This window comes from Thunnus maccoyii, chromosome 4, assembly GCF_910596095.1.
Source record: "Thunnus maccoyii chromosome 4, fThuMac1.1, whole genome shotgun sequence".
In the NCBI taxonomy this organism is placed as follows: Eukaryota; Metazoa; Chordata; class Actinopteri; order Scombriformes; family Scombridae; genus Thunnus; species Thunnus maccoyii.
In genome coordinates, this window is record NC_056536.1 from 28,673,543 (window position 1) to 28,693,378 (window position 19,836).

General features: G+C 38.3%; 4 protein-coding genes across 4 annotated transcripts; all 4 read right to left on the bottom strand.

Annotated features, from left to right (window-relative positions):
- Positions 1–1,776: 1,776 nt before the first annotated feature.
- Positions 1,777–2,781, bottom strand: LOC121895728 (P2Y purinoceptor 1-like). Its single transcript, XM_042409150.1, has one exon. The coding sequence runs from the start codon at positions 2,779–2,781 to the stop codon at positions 1,777–1,779; it is 1,005 nt and encodes a 334-aa protein (XP_042265084.1).
- A 2,134-nt stretch (positions 2,782–4,915) lies between these two features.
- LOC121896193 (P2Y purinoceptor 1-like) lies at positions 4,916–5,919 on the bottom strand. Its single transcript, XM_042409931.1, has one exon. It carries the CDS (start codon positions 5,917–5,919, stop codon positions 4,933–4,935), a length of 987 nt encoding a protein of 328 aa, XP_042265865.1. The 3' UTR covers positions 4,916–4,932.
- Positions 5,920–12,841: 6,922 nt separating this feature from the next.
- LOC121895729 (P2Y purinoceptor 1-like) lies at positions 12,842–13,825 on the bottom strand. The gene has a single exon (XM_042409151.1). The coding sequence runs from the start codon at positions 13,823–13,825 to the stop codon at positions 12,842–12,844; it is 984 nt and encodes a 327-aa protein (XP_042265085.1).
- A 1,282-nt stretch (positions 13,826–15,107) lies between these two features.
- LOC121895082 (P2Y purinoceptor 1-like) lies at positions 15,108–16,574 on the bottom strand. The gene has a single exon (XM_042407912.1). It carries the CDS (start codon positions 16,525–16,527, stop codon positions 15,562–15,564), a length of 966 nt encoding a protein of 321 aa, XP_042263846.1. The 5' UTR covers positions 16,528–16,574; the 3' UTR covers positions 15,108–15,561.
- Positions 16,575–19,836: the final 3,262 nt, after the last annotated feature.

Here is a 19,836-nt window from a genome sequence, read left to right on the forward strand (position 1 = left end):
CTCCCATTGACTTTGGTGATGCCCTGGCTGTTCCTCCACAATGTAGTTGACCTTTTTGGTTTTGAGTGAAATTATTTTGCCAGCTATAGGATGAATTGCCATGAAATCTGTTTAGATATTCATGGTCTCAAGAGGAAGAATCTCAATTACTTTGGTAACCCTCTGACTTTTCCTCTAGCGCCACAAAGTTTGCACTTATACACTGAAGTATCTGAACATCTGCAGTATGGATTGGGATGAAATTTAGTACATACATGCATGGTCCCCAAAGGATGAATCTGAATGAATAGTGATCCCCTTACTTTACTCCTAGCACCACCAGCTGACAAAAGTTTCTATGTATCTAGTGAAATATCTCAATATCAACTACATGGATTGGAACAAAATTTGGTACAAACATTCATGATCCCCAGAGGATGACTCTCATTGATTTTAGTGATCCTGGCTTTTCATCTAGCATCATCATCAGGACAAAATTTCAATACTTTGGTTTTAAAAAATGTTAGAATGTTAAGCATGCTGACATCAGCATTTATCTTAAAACACAGCCTCACAGAGCTTCTAGCATGGCTGTAGAGTCCTAGTCTTGTTTATTGGTCATTAATAAAATATCAACTTTGATGAAACGTTTGACCAATAATGATTAATTACTTCATATTAATGTCTGTTCCCACGTGTGCTGTAGATGTACAATATGTGCTATTTTGGTTTATATTATTTTCATCATCAGAGAAAAGTGTTAGGTCTACTGATTATTCTGACTATAGTTATGTAATATACTGAATGTGACATAAACGATCCGAACTGCTACTGTTATGGAATGGAATACAACAGGTTAAAAAAAAAGTGAACGCATTGCAAAAGTTTAAACCTTGAAATTTTATATTTTTCCCCAATATAAAGTTGATAATATACCATATCATGCTGTTTCAAGAAAAATAAGATATATCTAAGTAAAAACATAATCCCAAATAAGATAAAAATGTCAAATTAAGACAAGGCAAGTGATATTTACCTACATTAAGTCAAACACTCCTGCATAGTCAGTATGATATAATTTGTGCTCAAAACAAGACAGACAAGTTTTTAAATCCAAATACAAGATTATCTCACTTACTTGGAAATGGAGTTTTTGCAGTGCAGTTTGAGCACTTAAAGTACAGCTGTATGATGTTATGCATATCATGTAAGATGTTATTCATAAGTGTGCAAACAGTTTGGGTGATCCAGGGGCAGGTTTTCACCCACACAAATGAAAAGGTAAGAGTCTCCCTCTGGTGGTTCCTACTTCAGATAAAATACTGCAAGCCTTTCTGAACAATCATAGTAACATAGAGAGTTTTCTCTTCATATATAAACACAATTTTCCACATATACAAGTCTGAATTATACTCAGATGACAACAACAGCATGGTCATATATAAACTTAAACAGTATTCTAATTTGATTAACCTTTTGTTATTTTATTCATTGTTAACTGTATTTTATGCTAAACATTGTGTCAGTATAATCACACAAATTTAAATAATAGCATGAATGAAATCTTACTTGCAATCTGTTGCAAACTCAATGGTTTGGTGGTTACATAAGCTGCATATTGCAAACACAGAACTACTAGGCAAGGCAAGTTTATTTATGTAGCACATTTCAGCAACAAGGCAATTCAAAGTACACTACTACTGCTGAGATAAAGAAAATTAAAGGGACAACTGTGAAATTAAAAACATAATCATTACTTTTGCAAAAAATTACAAATGTATACTAATGTCTAATATGTTACTGGAAGAATACATTTTTCACGTCATCTGTGATTTCTGACATGGGCACACTGCCAGAGTCTGTTGGAGGTGGATGTCTGAACATCTGACATGCTCGCTGGAGCAGCTGTCTGAGGTGAGAACTAATATCTTCATTTCCATGAAGATAAACCAGAGGGTTGAGAGCACTGTTCAGACACACAAGTCCACGACTTATCTGATGAGCAATGTAGACTCCATTAAACCAATCATAGCATACCTGCTGATTTGATAAAACTCTTGAGAAGAGGTTGAGGTTCTTCAATACATGATAGGGGATGTAACAAACAATGAAGAGAACAATCAAGATGAACAACAACTTCAAACTTCTCTGTTTCTGTACCTTGTCAATGGTATTTTTGTGGCAGAGAATGACAATCACATGTCCATAGCAGCCCAGTGTGATGAGGAATGGGAGACAAAACCCAGTAAGTGTCCATCCGAAGCTGTATTTCAGGTAATCCTCAACATATTTCTTGTGGGTGGTATCGTAGCATTTCCCAGTGGTGTTTCCAAATGTCTTGGTGTAGAAAATGTCTGGAAGACTTTGAACACTCACCAGAAGCCAAACCATGATTGAGATAGCCACAGAGTGGGTAACAGTTAATCTTCCCATCATTCTCACTGGTTGGACAATGGCCAGGTACCTGAACACACTTATACAAGTAAGGAATCCAATGCTGCCATATAAATTCAGGTTGAAGCAGAATCTTGTTATCTTGCAGAATGCGTCTCCAAAGATCCATTTTCTCTTCATAAAATAGTACACCATCAGAAACGGGAGTGTGAGCAGATACAAAATATCTGCAAGACCAAGGTTCAGAACAAAAACATTGATGATCTTAAGTTTCCTCCATTTCTGCAGCAAAGACTTCAATCCCCATCCATTAGCTACCAGACCAATGGTGAATACCAAGAAGTAAACAGGCGGCAGGAATCTGCCTGTAAATTCAAAGCTGACATGAGGACAGGAGGTGTTCATCATTCTGTCTCCTGAAAAGCAGCAAATACTGTAAAGCAAGTATGCTATGGTACCTGGAAATAACTGAGGAAATGTGTCATTAAAAATGCTTCCTGTGATCGTTCATTGGACTGTTATCACTGTGGGAGTGAACAGAAAATGTTCATGTGATTTCCGAAAGTGGGTAGATAAAAAATATAATGTTAACCATGACCATGCAAAGTATTAATACATGATATCACAAGATGCATGTAATCATGTTTTTCGCTTAAGGTGTAAAATACCACCCCATTCCATGTACTGCACTGTGATAAGAGACGAAAAGAAAGTCATTGAAAACCACTGAATACATGTCAGTATCAGTGTTTCAATGTGAATTTTCCGCAGTATTGTAAAGAACTGTTTCTATGTTCTTAATAAGAAAAATGTTTTTTAAAAGTGCAAATCAAAATGTCAGCCTATCATGTCTCGACTAATCATGCCAGTCCAGCCTGGTCAATGATTTGCACTTTGGAGCATAATTTTCCAGAAATCCTGAATAAAACACTGTTTACAAGGTTATAATGGTGGTGCAATATACAAACTAAAGGACATAACAAATAATCCTTGATGCAGGTAAAATCTGAAAATCCTCATTTTTTATGACTTAAACATGCTATAATAAGTATTTATACCATACTACAGATCAAATGATCAGTGTTATGTAAAAGGGTCACTCGTAGCAGTGGCATAGCACAAAGAGCTCCCCTTCCCCTTTTAATATTTCCATTGTCACGTCTTCACAAAAAACTGAATCACTCAACTAGACACTCACAAATGTACTGTTGATTATGGTAATCAGTAATAAAGTGTCAGCACTCTTTTTTCCACATACTGTTATTACTGTGTGAGGGGGGGGGGAGTCTTTACTAGCATAACCAAACCCTAAACATGACACACAAAGACATTTCACTGTGCACCAGGGACAGACAACAAGACTGTGTACATGAGAGATAGTGAGCGAGACAGCGACAGTAGTAGTTTGTAATCATATTTTATTTTTCTAAAAAGTTCACCTCTGTGAAGCATCAACCGTCAAGTCCCAAAACAGAGTAATAACACTGACATCTCTCACTTGTCTGTGTGTTGTCATGACCCAGCTCTGTGGCCATGACAAAAAAAGGGAACTGCAGTGGAAATATCCTAACTCCCTGTACAAAATGGTCACTCAGTAAATCAGCAATACTGGTGATTTTGAAAACACTGTGTTGCTCTTTGCTTGTACCACTAGCTTCCTGTGGTATGCCTGTGATGTGCAGTTGATGCAGGATTGTTGTTATCAGTGACGCTGATACAATTTGCATCCTGTTTATTTAAGTATACACATTCAAGCACACATCAACTTCCTGTTTTAATACATACACATCACACTGATTACTGAGCCCCACCCCACTCGTCTTATCCATTCTGCAAACCATTTTTGACAGAGAACAGTGAAGTTTCTAGAATTTTTTCAGTGCGTTTTCTAATCTTAGCTTTTTTTTTAACATGTTAACAGCAAAATATAAAATCACATGAGACAAAACATTGACCCAGTACAATAAATGTTTTACAATGGCAGATGATGCAATATTATTCATTCACATATCAGACAATTTATACCAGGGAGAACTGAGTAGGGGTGATGGACAGCCACGACACAGCTTGACGAGCTCGCTGGAGCAGCTGTCCGAGCTGAGCGGGAATATCTTAATTTCCATGCAGATAAACCAGAGGGTTTAGAGCACTGTTCAGACACACAAGTCCACGACTTATCTGATGAGCAATGTAGACTCCATTAGACCATTCACGGCATATCTGCTGTTTTAATAAAACTCTTGACCAGAGGCTGAGGTTCGTCAATACATGATAGGGGGTGTAACAAACAGAGAAGAGAACAATCAAGATAAGCAATAATCTCAAGCATCTCTGTTTCATGTACACTGCATATTGCAAACACAGAACTACTAGGCAAGGGAAGTTTATTTATGTAGCACATTTCAGCAACAAGGCAATTCAAAGTACACTAATAATGCTGAGACAAAGAAAATTAAAGGGACAACTGTGAAATTAAAAACATAATCATTACTTTTGAAAAAAATTTACAAATGTATACTAATGTCTAATATGTTACTGGAAGAATACATTTTTCATGTATTAAACGTCATCTGTGATTTCTGACATGGGCACACTAACAGAGTCTGTTGGAGGTGGATGTCTGAACATCTGACGAGCTCGCTGGAGCAGCTGTCTGAGCTGAGAAGGAATATCTTCATTTCCATGAAGATAAACCAGAGGGTTGAGAGCACTGTTCAGACACGAAAGGCAACGACTTATCTGATAAGCAATGAAGACTCTATTATACCACTCATAGCACATGTGCTGTTTTAATAAAACTCTTGAGAAGAGGTTGAGGTTCTTCAATACATGATAGGGGATGTAACAAACAGAGAAGAGAACAATCAAGATGAACAACAACTTCAAACTTCTCTGTTTTTGTACCTTGTCAGTGGTATTTTTGCTGCAGAGAATGACAATCACATGTCCATAGCAGCCCAGTGTGATGAGGAATGGGATGCAAAACCCAGTGAGTGTCCTTCCGAAACTGTATTTCAGGTAATCCTCAATGTATGTATCATGAGTGGTATCGTAGCATTTCCCAGTGGTGTTTCCAAATGTCTTGGTGTAGAAAATGTCCGGAATAATTTGAATGCTCACCAAAAGCCAAACCATGATTGAGATAGCCACAGAGTGGGTAACAGTTAATCTTCCCATCATTCTCACTGGATGGACAATGGCCAGGTACCTGAACACACTTATACAAGTAAGGAACCCAATGCTGCCATATAAATTCAGGTTGAAGCAGAATCTTGTTATCTTGCAGAATGCGTCTCCAAAGATCCAAATCTCTTCCATAAAATAGTACACCATCAGAAACGGGAGTGTGAGCAGATACAAAATATCTGCAAGACCAAGGTTCAGAACAAAAACATTGATGATCTTAAGTTTCCTCCATTTCTGCAGCAAAGATTTCAATCCCCATCCATTAGCTACCAGACCAATGGTGAATACCAAGAAGTAAACAGGCGGCAGGAATCTGCCTTTAAATTCAAAGCTGACACGAGGACAGGAGGTGTTCATCATGCTGTCTCCTGAAAAGCAGCAAATAATGTAAAGCAAGTATGCTATGGTACCTGGAAATAACTGAGGAAATGTGTCATTAAAAATACTTCCTGTGATCGTTCATTGGACTGTTATCACTGTTGGAGTGAACAGAAAATGTTCATGTGATTTCCTGAAGCAGCTAGATACAATGTTAAAATGTTAACCATGACCATGCAAAGTATTAATACATGATATGACAGAATCCATGTAATCGTGTTTTTCTCTTAAGGTGTAAAATGCCACCCCATTCAATGAACTGCACTGTGATAAGAGATGATAAGAAAGTCGTTGAAAACCAGTGGCTACATGTCAGTATCAGTGTTTCAGTGTGAATTTTCCACAGTATTGTAAAGAACTGTTTCTATGTTCTTAATAAGAAAAATGTTTTTTAAAAGTGCAAATCAAAATGTCAGCCTATCATGTCTCGACTAATCATGCCAGTTACATGGACGTGGCAGCTAGTGTGGATTGCAACATGCAACAGCTTTCCTGTTTTTACATTGCTGGGAGCACAACCCTTTAGTACTTTCTAATGTAACTTTCTAATGTAATGTTATGAGATAACGGTTCAGCTGCACTAGCAGCAGCTCAACTAGTCAAGCCTGGTCAATGCTTTGCACTTTGGAGCATAATTTTCCAGAAATCTTGAATAAAACACTGTTTACTAGGTTATAATGGTGGTGCAATATACAAACTAAAGGACATAACAAATAATCCTTGACGCAGGTAAAATCTGAAAATCCTCATTTTTTATGACTTAAACATGCTATAATAAGTGTTTATACCATACTACAGATCAAATGACCAGTGTTATGTAAAAGGGTCACTGGTAGCAGTGACATAGCACAAAGAGCTCCCCTTCCCCTTTTAATATTTCCATTGTCACGTCTTTACAAAAAACTGAATCACTCAACTGGACACTCACAAATGTAGTGTTGATTATGGTAGTCAGTAATAAAGTGTTTATACCGCATTTAAGAAAGTTTGCACACTGTAAAATCTCCAAACCTGTCAGCACTCTTTTCTCCACATACTGTTATTACTGTGAAGAGGGAAGGAGGGGGGGGGGGGTCTTTACTAGCATAACCAAACCCTAAACATGACACACAAAGACATTTCACTGTGCACCAGGGACAGACAACAAGACTGTGTACATGAGAGATAGTGAGAGAGACAGCGACAGTAGTAGTTTGTAGTCATATTTTATTTTTTTAAAAAGTTCACCTCTGTGAAGCATCAACCGTCAAGTCCCAAAACAGAGTAATAACACTGACATCTCTCACTTGTCCATGTGTTGTCATGACCCAGCTCTGTGGCCATGACAACAAAAGGTAAATGCAGTGGAAATATCCTAACTCTCTGTACAAAATGGTCACTCAGTAAATCAGCAATACTGGTGATTTTGAAAACACTGTGTTGCTCTTTGCTTGTACCACTAGCTTCCTGTGGTATGCCTGTGATGTGCAGTTGATGCAGGGTTGTTGTTATCAGTGACGCTGATACAATTTGCATCCTGTTTATTTAAGTATATACATTCAAGCACACATCAACTTCCTGCTTTAATACATACACATCACACTGATTACTGAGCCCCGCCCCACAACCACCGTAAGTGGTCTTATCCATTCTGCAAACCATTTTTGACAGAGAACTGTGAAGTTTCTAGAATTTTTTCAGTGTGTTTTCTAATCTTAGCTTTTTTTTAAACATGTTAACAGCAAAATATAAAATCACATGAGACAAAACATTGACCCAGTACAATAAATGTTTTACAATGGCAGATGATGCAATATTATTCATTCACATAGCAGACAATTTATACCAGGGAAAACTGAGTAGGGGTGATGGACAGCCGCGACACAGCTTGACGAGCTCGCTGGAGCAGCTGTCCGAGCTGAGCGGGAATATCTTAATTTCCATGAAGATAAACCAGAGGGTTTAGAGCACTGTTCAGACACACAAGTCCACGACTTATCTGATGAGCAATGTAGACTCTATTAGACCATTCACGGCATATCTGTTGTTTTAATAAAACTCTTGACCAGAGGCTGAGGTTCGTCAATACATGATAGGGGGTGTAACAAACAGAGAAGAGAACAATCAAGATAAGCAATAATCTCAAGCATCTCTGTTTCATGTACGCTGCATATTGCAAACACAGAACTACTAGGCAAGGCAAGTTTATTTATGTAGCACATTTCAGCAACAAGGCAATTCAAAGTACAACATACTGCTGAGACAATGAAAATTAAAGGGACAACTGTGAAATTAAAAACATAATCATTACTTTTGAAAAAAAATTAAAAATGTATACTAATGTCTAATATGTTACTGGAAGAATACATTTTTCATGTATTAAACGTCATCTGTGATTTCTGACATGGGCACACTAACAGAGTCTGTTGGAGGTGGATGTCTGAACATCTGACGAGCTCGCTGGAGCAGCTGTCTGAGCTGAGCAGGAATATCACTCAACTAGACACTCACAAATGTACTGTTGATTATGGTAATCAGTAATAAAGTGTCAGCACTCTTTTTTCCACATACTGTTATTACTGTGTGAGGGGGGGGGGGGGGGGGGGGGGTCTTTACTAGCATAACCAAACCCTAAACATGACACACAAAGACATTTCACTGTGCACCAGGGACAGACAACAAGACTGTGTACATGAGAGATAGTGAGAGAGACAGCGACAGTAGTAGTTTGTAGTCATATTTTATTTTTTTAAAAAGTTCACCTCTGTGAAGCATCAACCGTCAAGTCCCAAAACAGAGTAATAACACTGACATCTCTCACTTGTCCATGTGTTGTCATGACCCAGCTCTGTGGCCATGACAACAAAAGGTAAATGCAGTGGAAATATCCTAACTCTCTGTACAAAATGGTCACTCAGTAAATCAGCAATACTGGTGATTTTGAAAACACTGTGTTGCTCTTTGCTTGTACCACTAGCTTCCTGTGGTATGCCTGTGATGTGCAGTTGATGCAGGGTTGTTGTTATCAGTGACGCTGATACAATTTGCATCCTGTTTATTTAAGTATATACATTCAAGCACACATCAACTTCCTGCTTTAATACATACACATCACACTGATTACTGAGCCCCGCCCCACAACCACCGTAAGTGGTCTTATCCATTCTGCAAACCATTTTTGACAGAGAACTGTGAAGTTTCTAGAATTTTTTCAGTGTGTTTTCTAATCTTAGCTTTTTTTTAAACATGTTAACAGCAAAATATAAAATCACATGAGACAAAACATTGACCCAGTACAATAAATGTTTTACAATGGCAGATGATGCAATATTATTCATTCACATAGCAGACAATTTATACCAGGGAAAACTGAGTAGGGGTGATGGACAGCCGCGACACAGCTTGACGAGCTCGCTGGAGCAGCTGTCCGAGCTGAGCGGGAATATCTTAATTTCCATGAAGATAAACCAGAGGGTTTAGAGCACTGTTCAGACACACAAGTCCACGACTTATCTGATGAGCAATGTAGACTCTATTAGACCATTCACGGCATATCTGTTGTTTTAATAAAACTCTTGACCAGAGGCTGAGGTTCGTCAATACATGATAGGGGGTGTAACAAACAGAGAAGAGAACAATCAAGATAAGCAATAATCTCAAGCATCTCTGTTTCATGTACGCTGCATATTGCAAACACAGAACTACTAGGCAAGGCAAGTTTATTTATGTAGCACATTTCAGCAACAAGGCAATTCAAAGTACAACATACTGCTGAGACAATGAAAATTAAAGGGACAACTGTGAAATTAAAAACATAATCATTACTTTTGAAAAAAAATTAAAAATGTATACTAATGTCTAATATGTTACTGGAAGAATACATTTTTCATGTATTAAACGTCATCTGTGATTTCTGACATGGGCACACTAACAGAGTCTGTTGGAGGTGGATGTCTGAACATCTGACGAGCTCGCTGGAGCAGCTGTCTGAGCTGAGCAGGAATATCACTCAACTAGACACTCACAAATGTACTGTTGATTATGGTAATCAGTAATAAAGTGTCAGCACTCTTTTTTCCACATACTGTTATTACTGTGTGAGGGGGGGGGGGGGGGGGGGGTCTTTACTAGCATAACCAAACCCTAAACATGACACACAAAGACATTTCACTGTGCACCAGGGACAGACAACAAGACTGTGTACATGAGAGATAGTGAGAGAGACAGCGACAGTAGTAGTTTGTAGTCATATTTTATTTTTTTAAAAAGTTCACCTCTGTGAAGCATCAACCGTCAAGTCCCAAAACAGAGTAATAACACTGACATCTCTCACTTGTCCATGTGTTGTCATGACCCAGCTCTGTGGCCATGACAACAAAAGGTAAATGCAGTGGAAATATCCTAACTCTCTGTACAAAATGGTCACTCAGTAAATCAGCAATACTGGTGATTTTGAAAACACTGTGTTGCTCTTTGCTTGTACCACTAGCTTCCTGTGGTATGCCTGTGATGTGCAGTTGATGCAGGGTTGTTGTTATCAGTGACGCTGATACAATTTGCATCCTGTTTATTTAAGTATATACATTCAAGCACACATCAACTTCCTGCTTTAATACATACACATCACACTGATTACTGAGCCCCGCCCCACAACCACCGTAAGTGGTCTTATCCATTCTGCAAACCATTTTTGACAGAGAACTGTGAAGTTTCTAGAATTTTTTCAGTGTGTTTTCTAATCTTAGCTTTTTTTTAAACATGTTAACAGCAAAATATAAAATCACATGAGACAAAACATTGACCCAGTACAATAAATGTTTTACAATGGCAGATGATGCAATATTATTCATTCACATAGCAGACAATTTATACCAGGGAAAACTGAGTAGGGGTGATGGACAGCCGCGACACAGCTTGACGAGCTCGCTGGAGCAGCTGTCCGAGCTGAGCGGGAATATCTTAATTTCCATGAAGATAAACCAGAGGGTTTAGAGCACTGTTCAGACACACAAGTCCACGACTTATCTGATGAGCAATGTAGACTCTATTAGACCATTCACGGCATATCTGTTGTTTTAATAAAACTCTTGACCAGAGGCTGAGGTTCGTCAATACATGATAGGGGGTGTAACAAACAGAGAAGAGAACAATCAAGATAAGCAATAATCTCAAGCATCTCTGTTTCATGTACGCTGCATATTGCAAACACAGAACTACTAGGCAAGGCAAGTTTATTTATGTAGCACATTTCAGCAACAAGGCAATTCAAAGTACAACATACTGCTGAGACAATGAAAATTAAAGGGACAACTGTGAAATTAAAAACATAATCATTACTTTTGAAAAAAAATTAAAAATGTATACTAATGTCTAATATGTTACTGGAAGAATACATTTTTCATGTATTAAACGTCATCTGTGATTTCTGACATGGGCACACTAACAGAGTCTGTTGGAGGTGGATGTCTGAACATCTGACGAGCTCGCTGGAGCAGCTGTCTGAGCTGAGCAGGAATATCACTCAACTAGACACTCACAAATGTACTGTTGATTATGGTAATCAGTAATAAAGTGTCAGCACTCTTTTTTCCACATACTGTTATTACTGTGTGAGGGGGGGGGGGGGGGGGGGGGGGGGGGGGGGGTCTTTACTAGCATAACCAAACCCTAAACATGACACACAAAGACATTTCACTGTGCACCAGGGACAGACAACAAGACTGTGTACATGAGAGATAGTGAGAGAGACAGCGACAGTAGTAGTTTGTAGTCATATTTTATTTTTTTAAAAAGTTCACCTCTGTGAAGCATCAACCGTCAAGTCCCAAAACAGAGTAATAACACTGACATCTCTCACTTGTCCATGTGTTGTCATGACCCAGCTCTGTGGCCATGACAACAAAAGGTAAATGCAGTGGAAATATCCTAACTCTCTGTACAAAATGGTCACTCAGTAAATCAGCAATACTGGTGATTTTGAAAACACTGTGTTGCTCTTTGCTTGTACCACTAGCTTCCTGTGGTATGCCTGTGATGTGCAGTTGATGCAGGGTTGTTGTTATCAGTGACGCTGATACAATTTGCATCCTGTTTATTTAAGTATACACATTCAAGCACACATCAATTTCCTGTTTTAATACATACACATCACACTGATTACTGAGCCCCACCCCACAACCACCGTAAGTGGTCTTATCCATTCTGCAAACCATTTTTGACAGAGAACTGTGAAGTTTCTAGAATTTTTTCAGTGTGTTTTCCAATCTTAGCTTTTTTTAAACATGTTAACAGCGAAATATAAAATCACATGAGACAAAACATTGACCCAGTACAATAAATGTTTTACAATGGCAGATGATGCAATATTATTCATTCACATAGCAGACAATTTATACCAGGGTGAACTGAGTAGGGGTGATGGACAGCCGCGACACAGCTTGACGAGCTCGCTGGAGCAGCTGTCCGAGCTGAGCGGGAATATCTTCATTTCCATGCAGATAAACCAGAGGGTTTAGAGCACTGTTCAGACACACAAGTCCACGACTTATCTGATGAGCAATGTAGACTCCATTAGACCATTCACGGCATATCTGCTGTTTTAATAAAACTCTTGACCAGAGGCTGAGGTTCGTCAATACGTGATAGGGGGTGTAACAAACAGAGAAGAGAACAATCAAGATAAGCAATAATCTCAAGCATCTCTGTTTCATGTACGCTGCATATTGCAAACACAGAACTACTAGGCAAGGCAAGTTTATTTATGTAGCACATTTCAGCAACAAGGCAATTCAAAGCACACTAATAATACTGAGACAAAGAAAATTAAAGGGACAAATGTGAAATTAAAAACATAATCATTACTTCTGAGAAACATTTACAAATGTAAATGTCTAATATGTTACTGGAAGAACACATTTTTCATGTATTAAACGTCATCTGTGAGTTCTGTCATGGGCACACTAGCAGAGTCTGTTGGAGGTGGATGTCTGAACATCTGACGAGCTCGCTGGAGCAGCTGTCTGAGCTGAGAACGAATATCTTCATTTCCATGAAGATAAATCAGAGGGTTGAGAGCACTGTTCAGACACACAAGTTCACGACTTATCTGATGAGCAATGAAGACTCTATTAGACCACTCATAGCACATGTGCTGTTTTAATAAAACTCTTGACCAGAGGTTGAGGTTCTTCAATACATGATAGGGGATGTAACAAACAATGAAGAGAACAATCAAGATGAGCAACAACTTCAAACTTCTCTGTTTTTGTACCTTGTCAGTGGTATTTTTGCGGCAGAGAATGACAATCACATGTCCATAGCAGCCCAGTGTGATGAGGAATGGGATACAAAACCCAGTGAGTGTCCTTCCGAAACTGTATTTCAGGTAATCCTCAACGTATGTATCATGGGTGGTATCGTAGCATGCATTGGTGTTTCCAAATGTTTTGGTGTAGAAAATGTCCGGAATAATTTGAATGCTCACCAATAGCCAAACCATGATTGAGATAACCACAGAGTGGGTAACAGTTAATCTTCCCATCATTCTCACTGGATGGACAATGGCCAGGTACCTGAACACACTTACACAAGTAAGGAACCCAATGCCGCCATATAAATTCAGGTTGAAGCAGAATCTTGTTATCTTGCAGAATGCGTCTCCAAAGATCCAAATCTCTTCCTTAAAATAGTACACCATCAGAAACAGGAGTGTGAGCAGATATAAAATATCTGCAAGACCAAGGTTCAGAACAAAAACATTGATGATCTTAAGTTTCCTCCATTTCTGCAGCAAAGACTTCAATCCCCATCCATTAGCTACCAGACCAATGGTGAATACCAAGAAGTAAACATGCGGTAGGAATCTGCCTGTAAATTCAAAGCTGACACGAGGACAGGAGGTGTTCATCATTCTGTCTCCTGAAAAGCAACAAATAATGTAAAGCAAGTATGCTATGGTACCTGGAAATAACTGATGATATGTGTCATTAAAAATACTTCCTGTGATCGTTCATTGGACTGTTATCACTGTGGGATTGAACAGAAAATGTTCATGTGATTTCCTGAAGTAGCTAGATACAATGTTAAAATGTTAACCATGACCATGCAAAGTATTAATATATGATATGACAGGATACATGTAATCATGTTTTTCTCTTAAGGTGTAAAATGCCACCCCATTCAATGAACTGCACTGTGATAAGAGATGATAAGAAAGTCGTTGAAAACCAGTGGCTACATGTCAGTATCAGTGTTTCAGTGTGAATTTTCCACAGTATTGTAAAGAACTGTTTCTATGTTCTTAATAAGAAAAATGTTTTTTAAAAGTGCAAATCAAAATGTCAGCCTATCAGGTCTTGACTAATCATGCCAGTTACATTGACCTGGCACTTAGTGTGGATTACAACATGCAACAGCTTTCCTGTTTTTACATTGCTGGGAGCACAACCCTTTAGTACTTTCTAATGTAACTTTCTAATTTAATGTTATGAGATAACGGTTCAGCTGCACTAGCAGCAGCTCAGCTAGTCAAGCCTGGTCAATGATTTGCGCTTTGGAGCATAATTTTCCAGAAATCCTGAATAAAACACTGTTTACTAGGTTATAATGGTGGTGCAATATACAAACTAAAGGACATACCAAATAATTCTTGACGCAGGTAAAATCTGAAATCCTCATTTTTTATGACTTCAACATGTTATAATAAGTATTTATGCCATAATATAGATCAAATGACCAGTGTTATGTAAAAGGGTCACTCGTAGCAGTGGCATAGCACAAAGAGCTCTCCTTCCCCTTTTAATATTTCCATTGTCATGTCTTTACAAAAAACTGAATCACTCAACTAGACACTCACAAATGTAGTGTTGATTATGGTAATCAGTAATAAAGTGTTTATACCGCATTTAAGAGAGTTTGCACACTGTAAAATCTCCAAACCTGTCAGCACTCTTTTCTCCACATACTGTTATTACTGTGAAGAGGGAAGGAGGGGGGGGGTGGGGGGGTGGGGGGGGGGGGGGGGGGGGGGGGCTTTACTAGCATAACCAAACCCTAAACTTGACACACAAAGACATTTCACTGTGCACCAGGGGCAGAGAACAAGATCGTGTACATGAGAGATAGTGAGCGAGACAGCGACAGTAGTAGTTCGTAGTCATATTTATTTTTTTAAAAAGTTCACCTCTGTGAAGCATCAACCGTCAAGTCCCAAAACAGAGTAATAACACTGACATCTCTCACTTGTCCATGTGTTGTCATGACCCAGCTCTGTGGCCATGACAAAAAAAGGTAAATGCAGTGGAAATATCCTAACTCTCTGTACAAAATGATCACTCAGTAGATCAGCAATACTGGTGATTTTGAAAACACTGTGTTGCTCTTTGCTTGTACCACTAGCTTCCTGTGGTATGCCTGTGATGTGCAGTTGATGCAGGGTTGTTGTTATCAGTGACGCTGATACAATTTGCATCCTGTTTATTTAAGTATACACATTCAAGCACACATCAACTTCCTGTATTTTTTCAGTGTGTTTTCTAATCTTAGCTTTTTTTAGCACGTTAACAGCAAAATATAAAATCACATAAGACAAAACATTGACCCAGTACAATAAATGTTGCAATGTTATTCATTCAAATAGCAGACGATTTATACCAGGGAGAACTGAGTAGGGGTGATGAACAGCCACGACGCAGCTTGGCGAGCTCGCTGGAGCAGCTGTCTGAGCTGAGCAGGAATATCTTCATTTCCATGAAAATAAACCAGAGGGTTGAGAGCACTGTTCAGACGCACAAGTCCACGACTTATCTGATGAGCAATGTAGACTCTATTAGACCATTCACGACAAATCTGATGTTTTAATAAAACTCTTGACCAGAGGTTGAGGTTCCTCAACACATGATAGGGGATGTAACAAACAGAGAAGAGAACAATCAAGATGAGCAATAATCTCAAGCATTTCTTTTTCAGTACTTTGTCAGTGGTATTTTTGCAGCAGAGAATGACAATCACATGTCCATAGCAACCCAGTGTGATGAGAAATGGCAGACAAAACCCAGTAAGTGTCAATCCGAGGCTATATTTCAAGTAATCCTCAACATATGTCTCATTGGTGGTATCATAGCATTTCTCAGGTTTGTTTCCAGATAATTTGGTGTAGAACATGTCCGGAAGACTTTGAACACTCACCAACAGCCAAACCATGACTGAAATAGCCACAGAGTGGATGACAGTTAATCTTCCCCTCACTCTCATTGGATGGACAATGGCTAGGTACCTGTACACACTTATGCAAGTGAGGAATCCAATGCTGCCATATAAATTCAGGTTGAAGCAGAATCTTGTTATTTTGCAGAATGCGTCTCCAAAGATCCAAGTACTCTTCATAAAATAGTACACCATCAGAAACGGGAGTGTTAGCAGATACAAAATATCTGCAAGACCAAGGTTCAGAACAAAAACATTGATGTCCCCCAGTTTCTTCCAGTTGTGCAGCAAATACTTCAGTCCCCATCCATTAGCCAGCAGACCAACGATGAATACTAAGATGAAAACAGGAGGCAGGAATCTGCTTGGAAAGTCAAAGCTGATATCTTGACAAGTTTTGTTATTCATTGTTGGTGTAATTCCTTCCCTCGGTGAATGTGTGATAGTACAACAGTACTGAGAAGACTTCCTGTTTTAAGCCTTGGCTTCTGAATACTAGATATGTGTTTCTGAACCTGCGAGTTTACAGGAAATGGACACTTAAAATTTCATTGGCTGACTCGAAAAATAGAGAGTAAGTCCATGCACAAACCAAGTCACAGCTTAGACTGCAATAACAGGCTAATATGTACTTGTCTGTCTTTATTTTTGTGACTCCTCTGACAATACCTTTTGATAAATGGAAACTGAAGTTTAACTCTAGTTTAGTAGCCTATGTGTGTGGCACCATTTCTAACATGAGGGCATTAAATATTTAAATTAATCAATTAGAATATTCAACAATTCCAGGCAAATATCAATTTATCCTCCTTTATCTTTACTTAAACCTGAGAAAGTTAGTTGGAAATGTTTAGCACATTACATTTCACCACTTTATATCAGAAAGGCTGCAGTTTTTACTAGTGACCACACAAAGTTTCACACTACATATTGGAAATTATTTCTGTATCATGTAGTCAGCAGAAGTTCTGTAATGCAGGACTACATGATAATTTTACTCACTTTCAGTAAAGTCATTATTTACCATTACTTGGGTAGATTCCACCAAGATAGAGATTTTTATTGAAATGAAAGGAAATAAAAAATGTGCACTTGATAAATAAACTTTGTAGTTTGCACTCAGTTTATGTATTACAGACAGGTACTGTGTTAGTGGATAAGCTATTAGAGTAACACGAGGTTACAGGTGTCTACTGTCTGGTAGGGTTTTGTATGGTTTACCACTTCCTGTAGTAAAGCATGTTTCTATTTTAGCTGTGAGTTGATTGTATTGTTCTGATATATTATCAATATACAGTAATACATCACGAAATGTTTGATTTATATGGCAGTGTGCCTGTGATTATCTCAATGTTGTTGTCAATAGCTTCATTTTCTGGTGATCAAATCATTTAGTAATGTTTTGTAGATCAGTAATAAGGCTTTTAATAATAACAGTGTGTGGTTTGGATACACTCAAATAAAAATGTTGTTTATATATTATTGTTTATAAATTATGTATTAAGCATGAATAAAGAGAGTTACAGAATACATCTTTCAAAAATAATGGTCTAATATCTTGAGACTTGAGACTGTTTCTCTGTAGATTTCTAGCCACACTAGCAGTATGGCTCATGTCTGTTGTCGGACGGTTGGTCCACCACTTTGGTTCAGACTGAAATGTCTCAACAACTATTGGATGGACTGCAGTTAAATTTTGTACAGACATTCATGACTCCCAGAGGATGAATCCTACTGACTTTTTATTGTAGCACCACTATGAGGTTGACATTAGTGGTTCTGAGTGAAAAGTCTTGATAACTATTGGATGAATTGCAATGAAATTTGGTTCAGACATTCATGTCCCCCTCAGGATAACTGTAATCACTTTATGACTTTTCTTCTAGTGCCATCGTTAGGTAAAAAATTTGCCCAGTATTTTTGTTTATGATTAAAAAATTTGCAAAACACAAAAACTTGAGACATTCCCATCAGCCTGAACTGTACTTGGTGTTTAGTAGAGACTGTTCTCTCAAGAAAAATGTCACTCACCTCAAAACAACCTTTAGTTACATTTGAGTGACAGATGCCATCTAGCGGCCGTAGTGATCATTTCCAACTGCCTCCATCCTCCATCTAAGACAATAACCTACAACCATACACTACAATGATTTGCTCTTATGATGCTCAACCCCCAAATGATTACATTTGATAACAATAGAGGCCACGTTTGCCCTCAAACAGTCTTTACTTCAAAATGTTTTCTTATGTTCTGATGATGCTGGTGATATGTTTATTGCACTGCCCTTAGTCTCAGCAGTAGACCCTGTAGTCCACTAGATGTCAGGATGCCTAACAAAGGTTGTGTGGTCAATACCCAAAGTGACATATGTGGTGCTTCAAAAATGGTTTTAACCATTCATTAGCAAGGGGAGAGTTGTTCAAATATTGATCAATAATGACTGTGGTCTGACTGACTTACAGCCTGTGCAAAGGATTGCATATGAATATGAACTGTAAAAAAATGTGTATACGTTTGAGAGAAGACTGTGATGTGTGGTTTTAACACCCACAGCACCACTAATGGTGGTTTCTTTCTGGGTTAGCTCAGTTGTACCCGACACTGATAAGATCTACAGTGAGGTTAAACCTGTGAGAAGACGTTCTGGGGTAAGCTGAAAGAAGCTTATTTCGGTTCATCAAGACCAGTGGTGACCGTTGGGTAAAGGGAGGTTCTGTTTGCTTATTGGTTATGGCTTCAGAGACCTAAGCACCGATTTACAAATTGTGTACACGTGGCAAAATACTTTCTGAGTTTTCGCTTCATAAGTCTCAAATTACCAGCACTGAAGTACGCATTCTATCTTTGTTTTATTTTATTTTTGATGTATTATTTTTTATAATTTTTAATATTCTAATTTTATGTCATGGGTGTGGGTTTTATTTTCCATCTTTGGTTAATGTTTTTACATGCTTTTATGTTCTTTTTATGTCCTTTCATGTGAAGCACTTGGTGTTGCTTTGTTGTAAAGCACTTTGAGTTGCATTTCTTGTGCAACATTATTGTTATTGTTATTGTTATTGTTATTGTTATTGTTATTGTTATTGTTATTGTTGTTATTATTATTATATTAATGAAGAGAGGAGAAAAGAATGTTTAAATCTTTTCCCCTCATCATCCACAACTGATAAGGGAGCTGTGTTTTGACATTGTTCTCCCGCTCATTTTTGGAGTTGGAGTTTGATTAAATTGCTTTATTACTGACTCTGTTGCCCCTGAGTTGACCAAGAATTCAATCTCTTGGTCTAAGACCTGTAGTGTCAGTGTGGACATGGCTTCGTAGGCTGTGTGTGAGGACATTTCATAAGTGGGTCTGTCTTTTTTTTAATCATTTTCATCTCTCTGTTTTTGTTCTAATTTCTCAATAATTTCTTGTATTAATTGGTGGATGTCTGTGTATATGTGAGTGTCTGTGTTTGTGTTCTCACTGTCCCTCTGGACTTCAGGGTCCCGACCTTTCCCTGACCCTGCACACCATCAGTCTCCACCTTTTTCTTTGTTGTTTAGGTTTTGTTTGCAGTCAGGGATGAAATGTCCAAACTTTCCACAGATAAAACATTTTTTGCCACTTTTGCCATTCCCTTCACCTCTGGCTTATCCCCTACCACGGCCATGGTTATGACTTTGTCCGTGATACATTGTCATCTTTCCTTGTGGCTGGCCTTGGAGCATGGTCA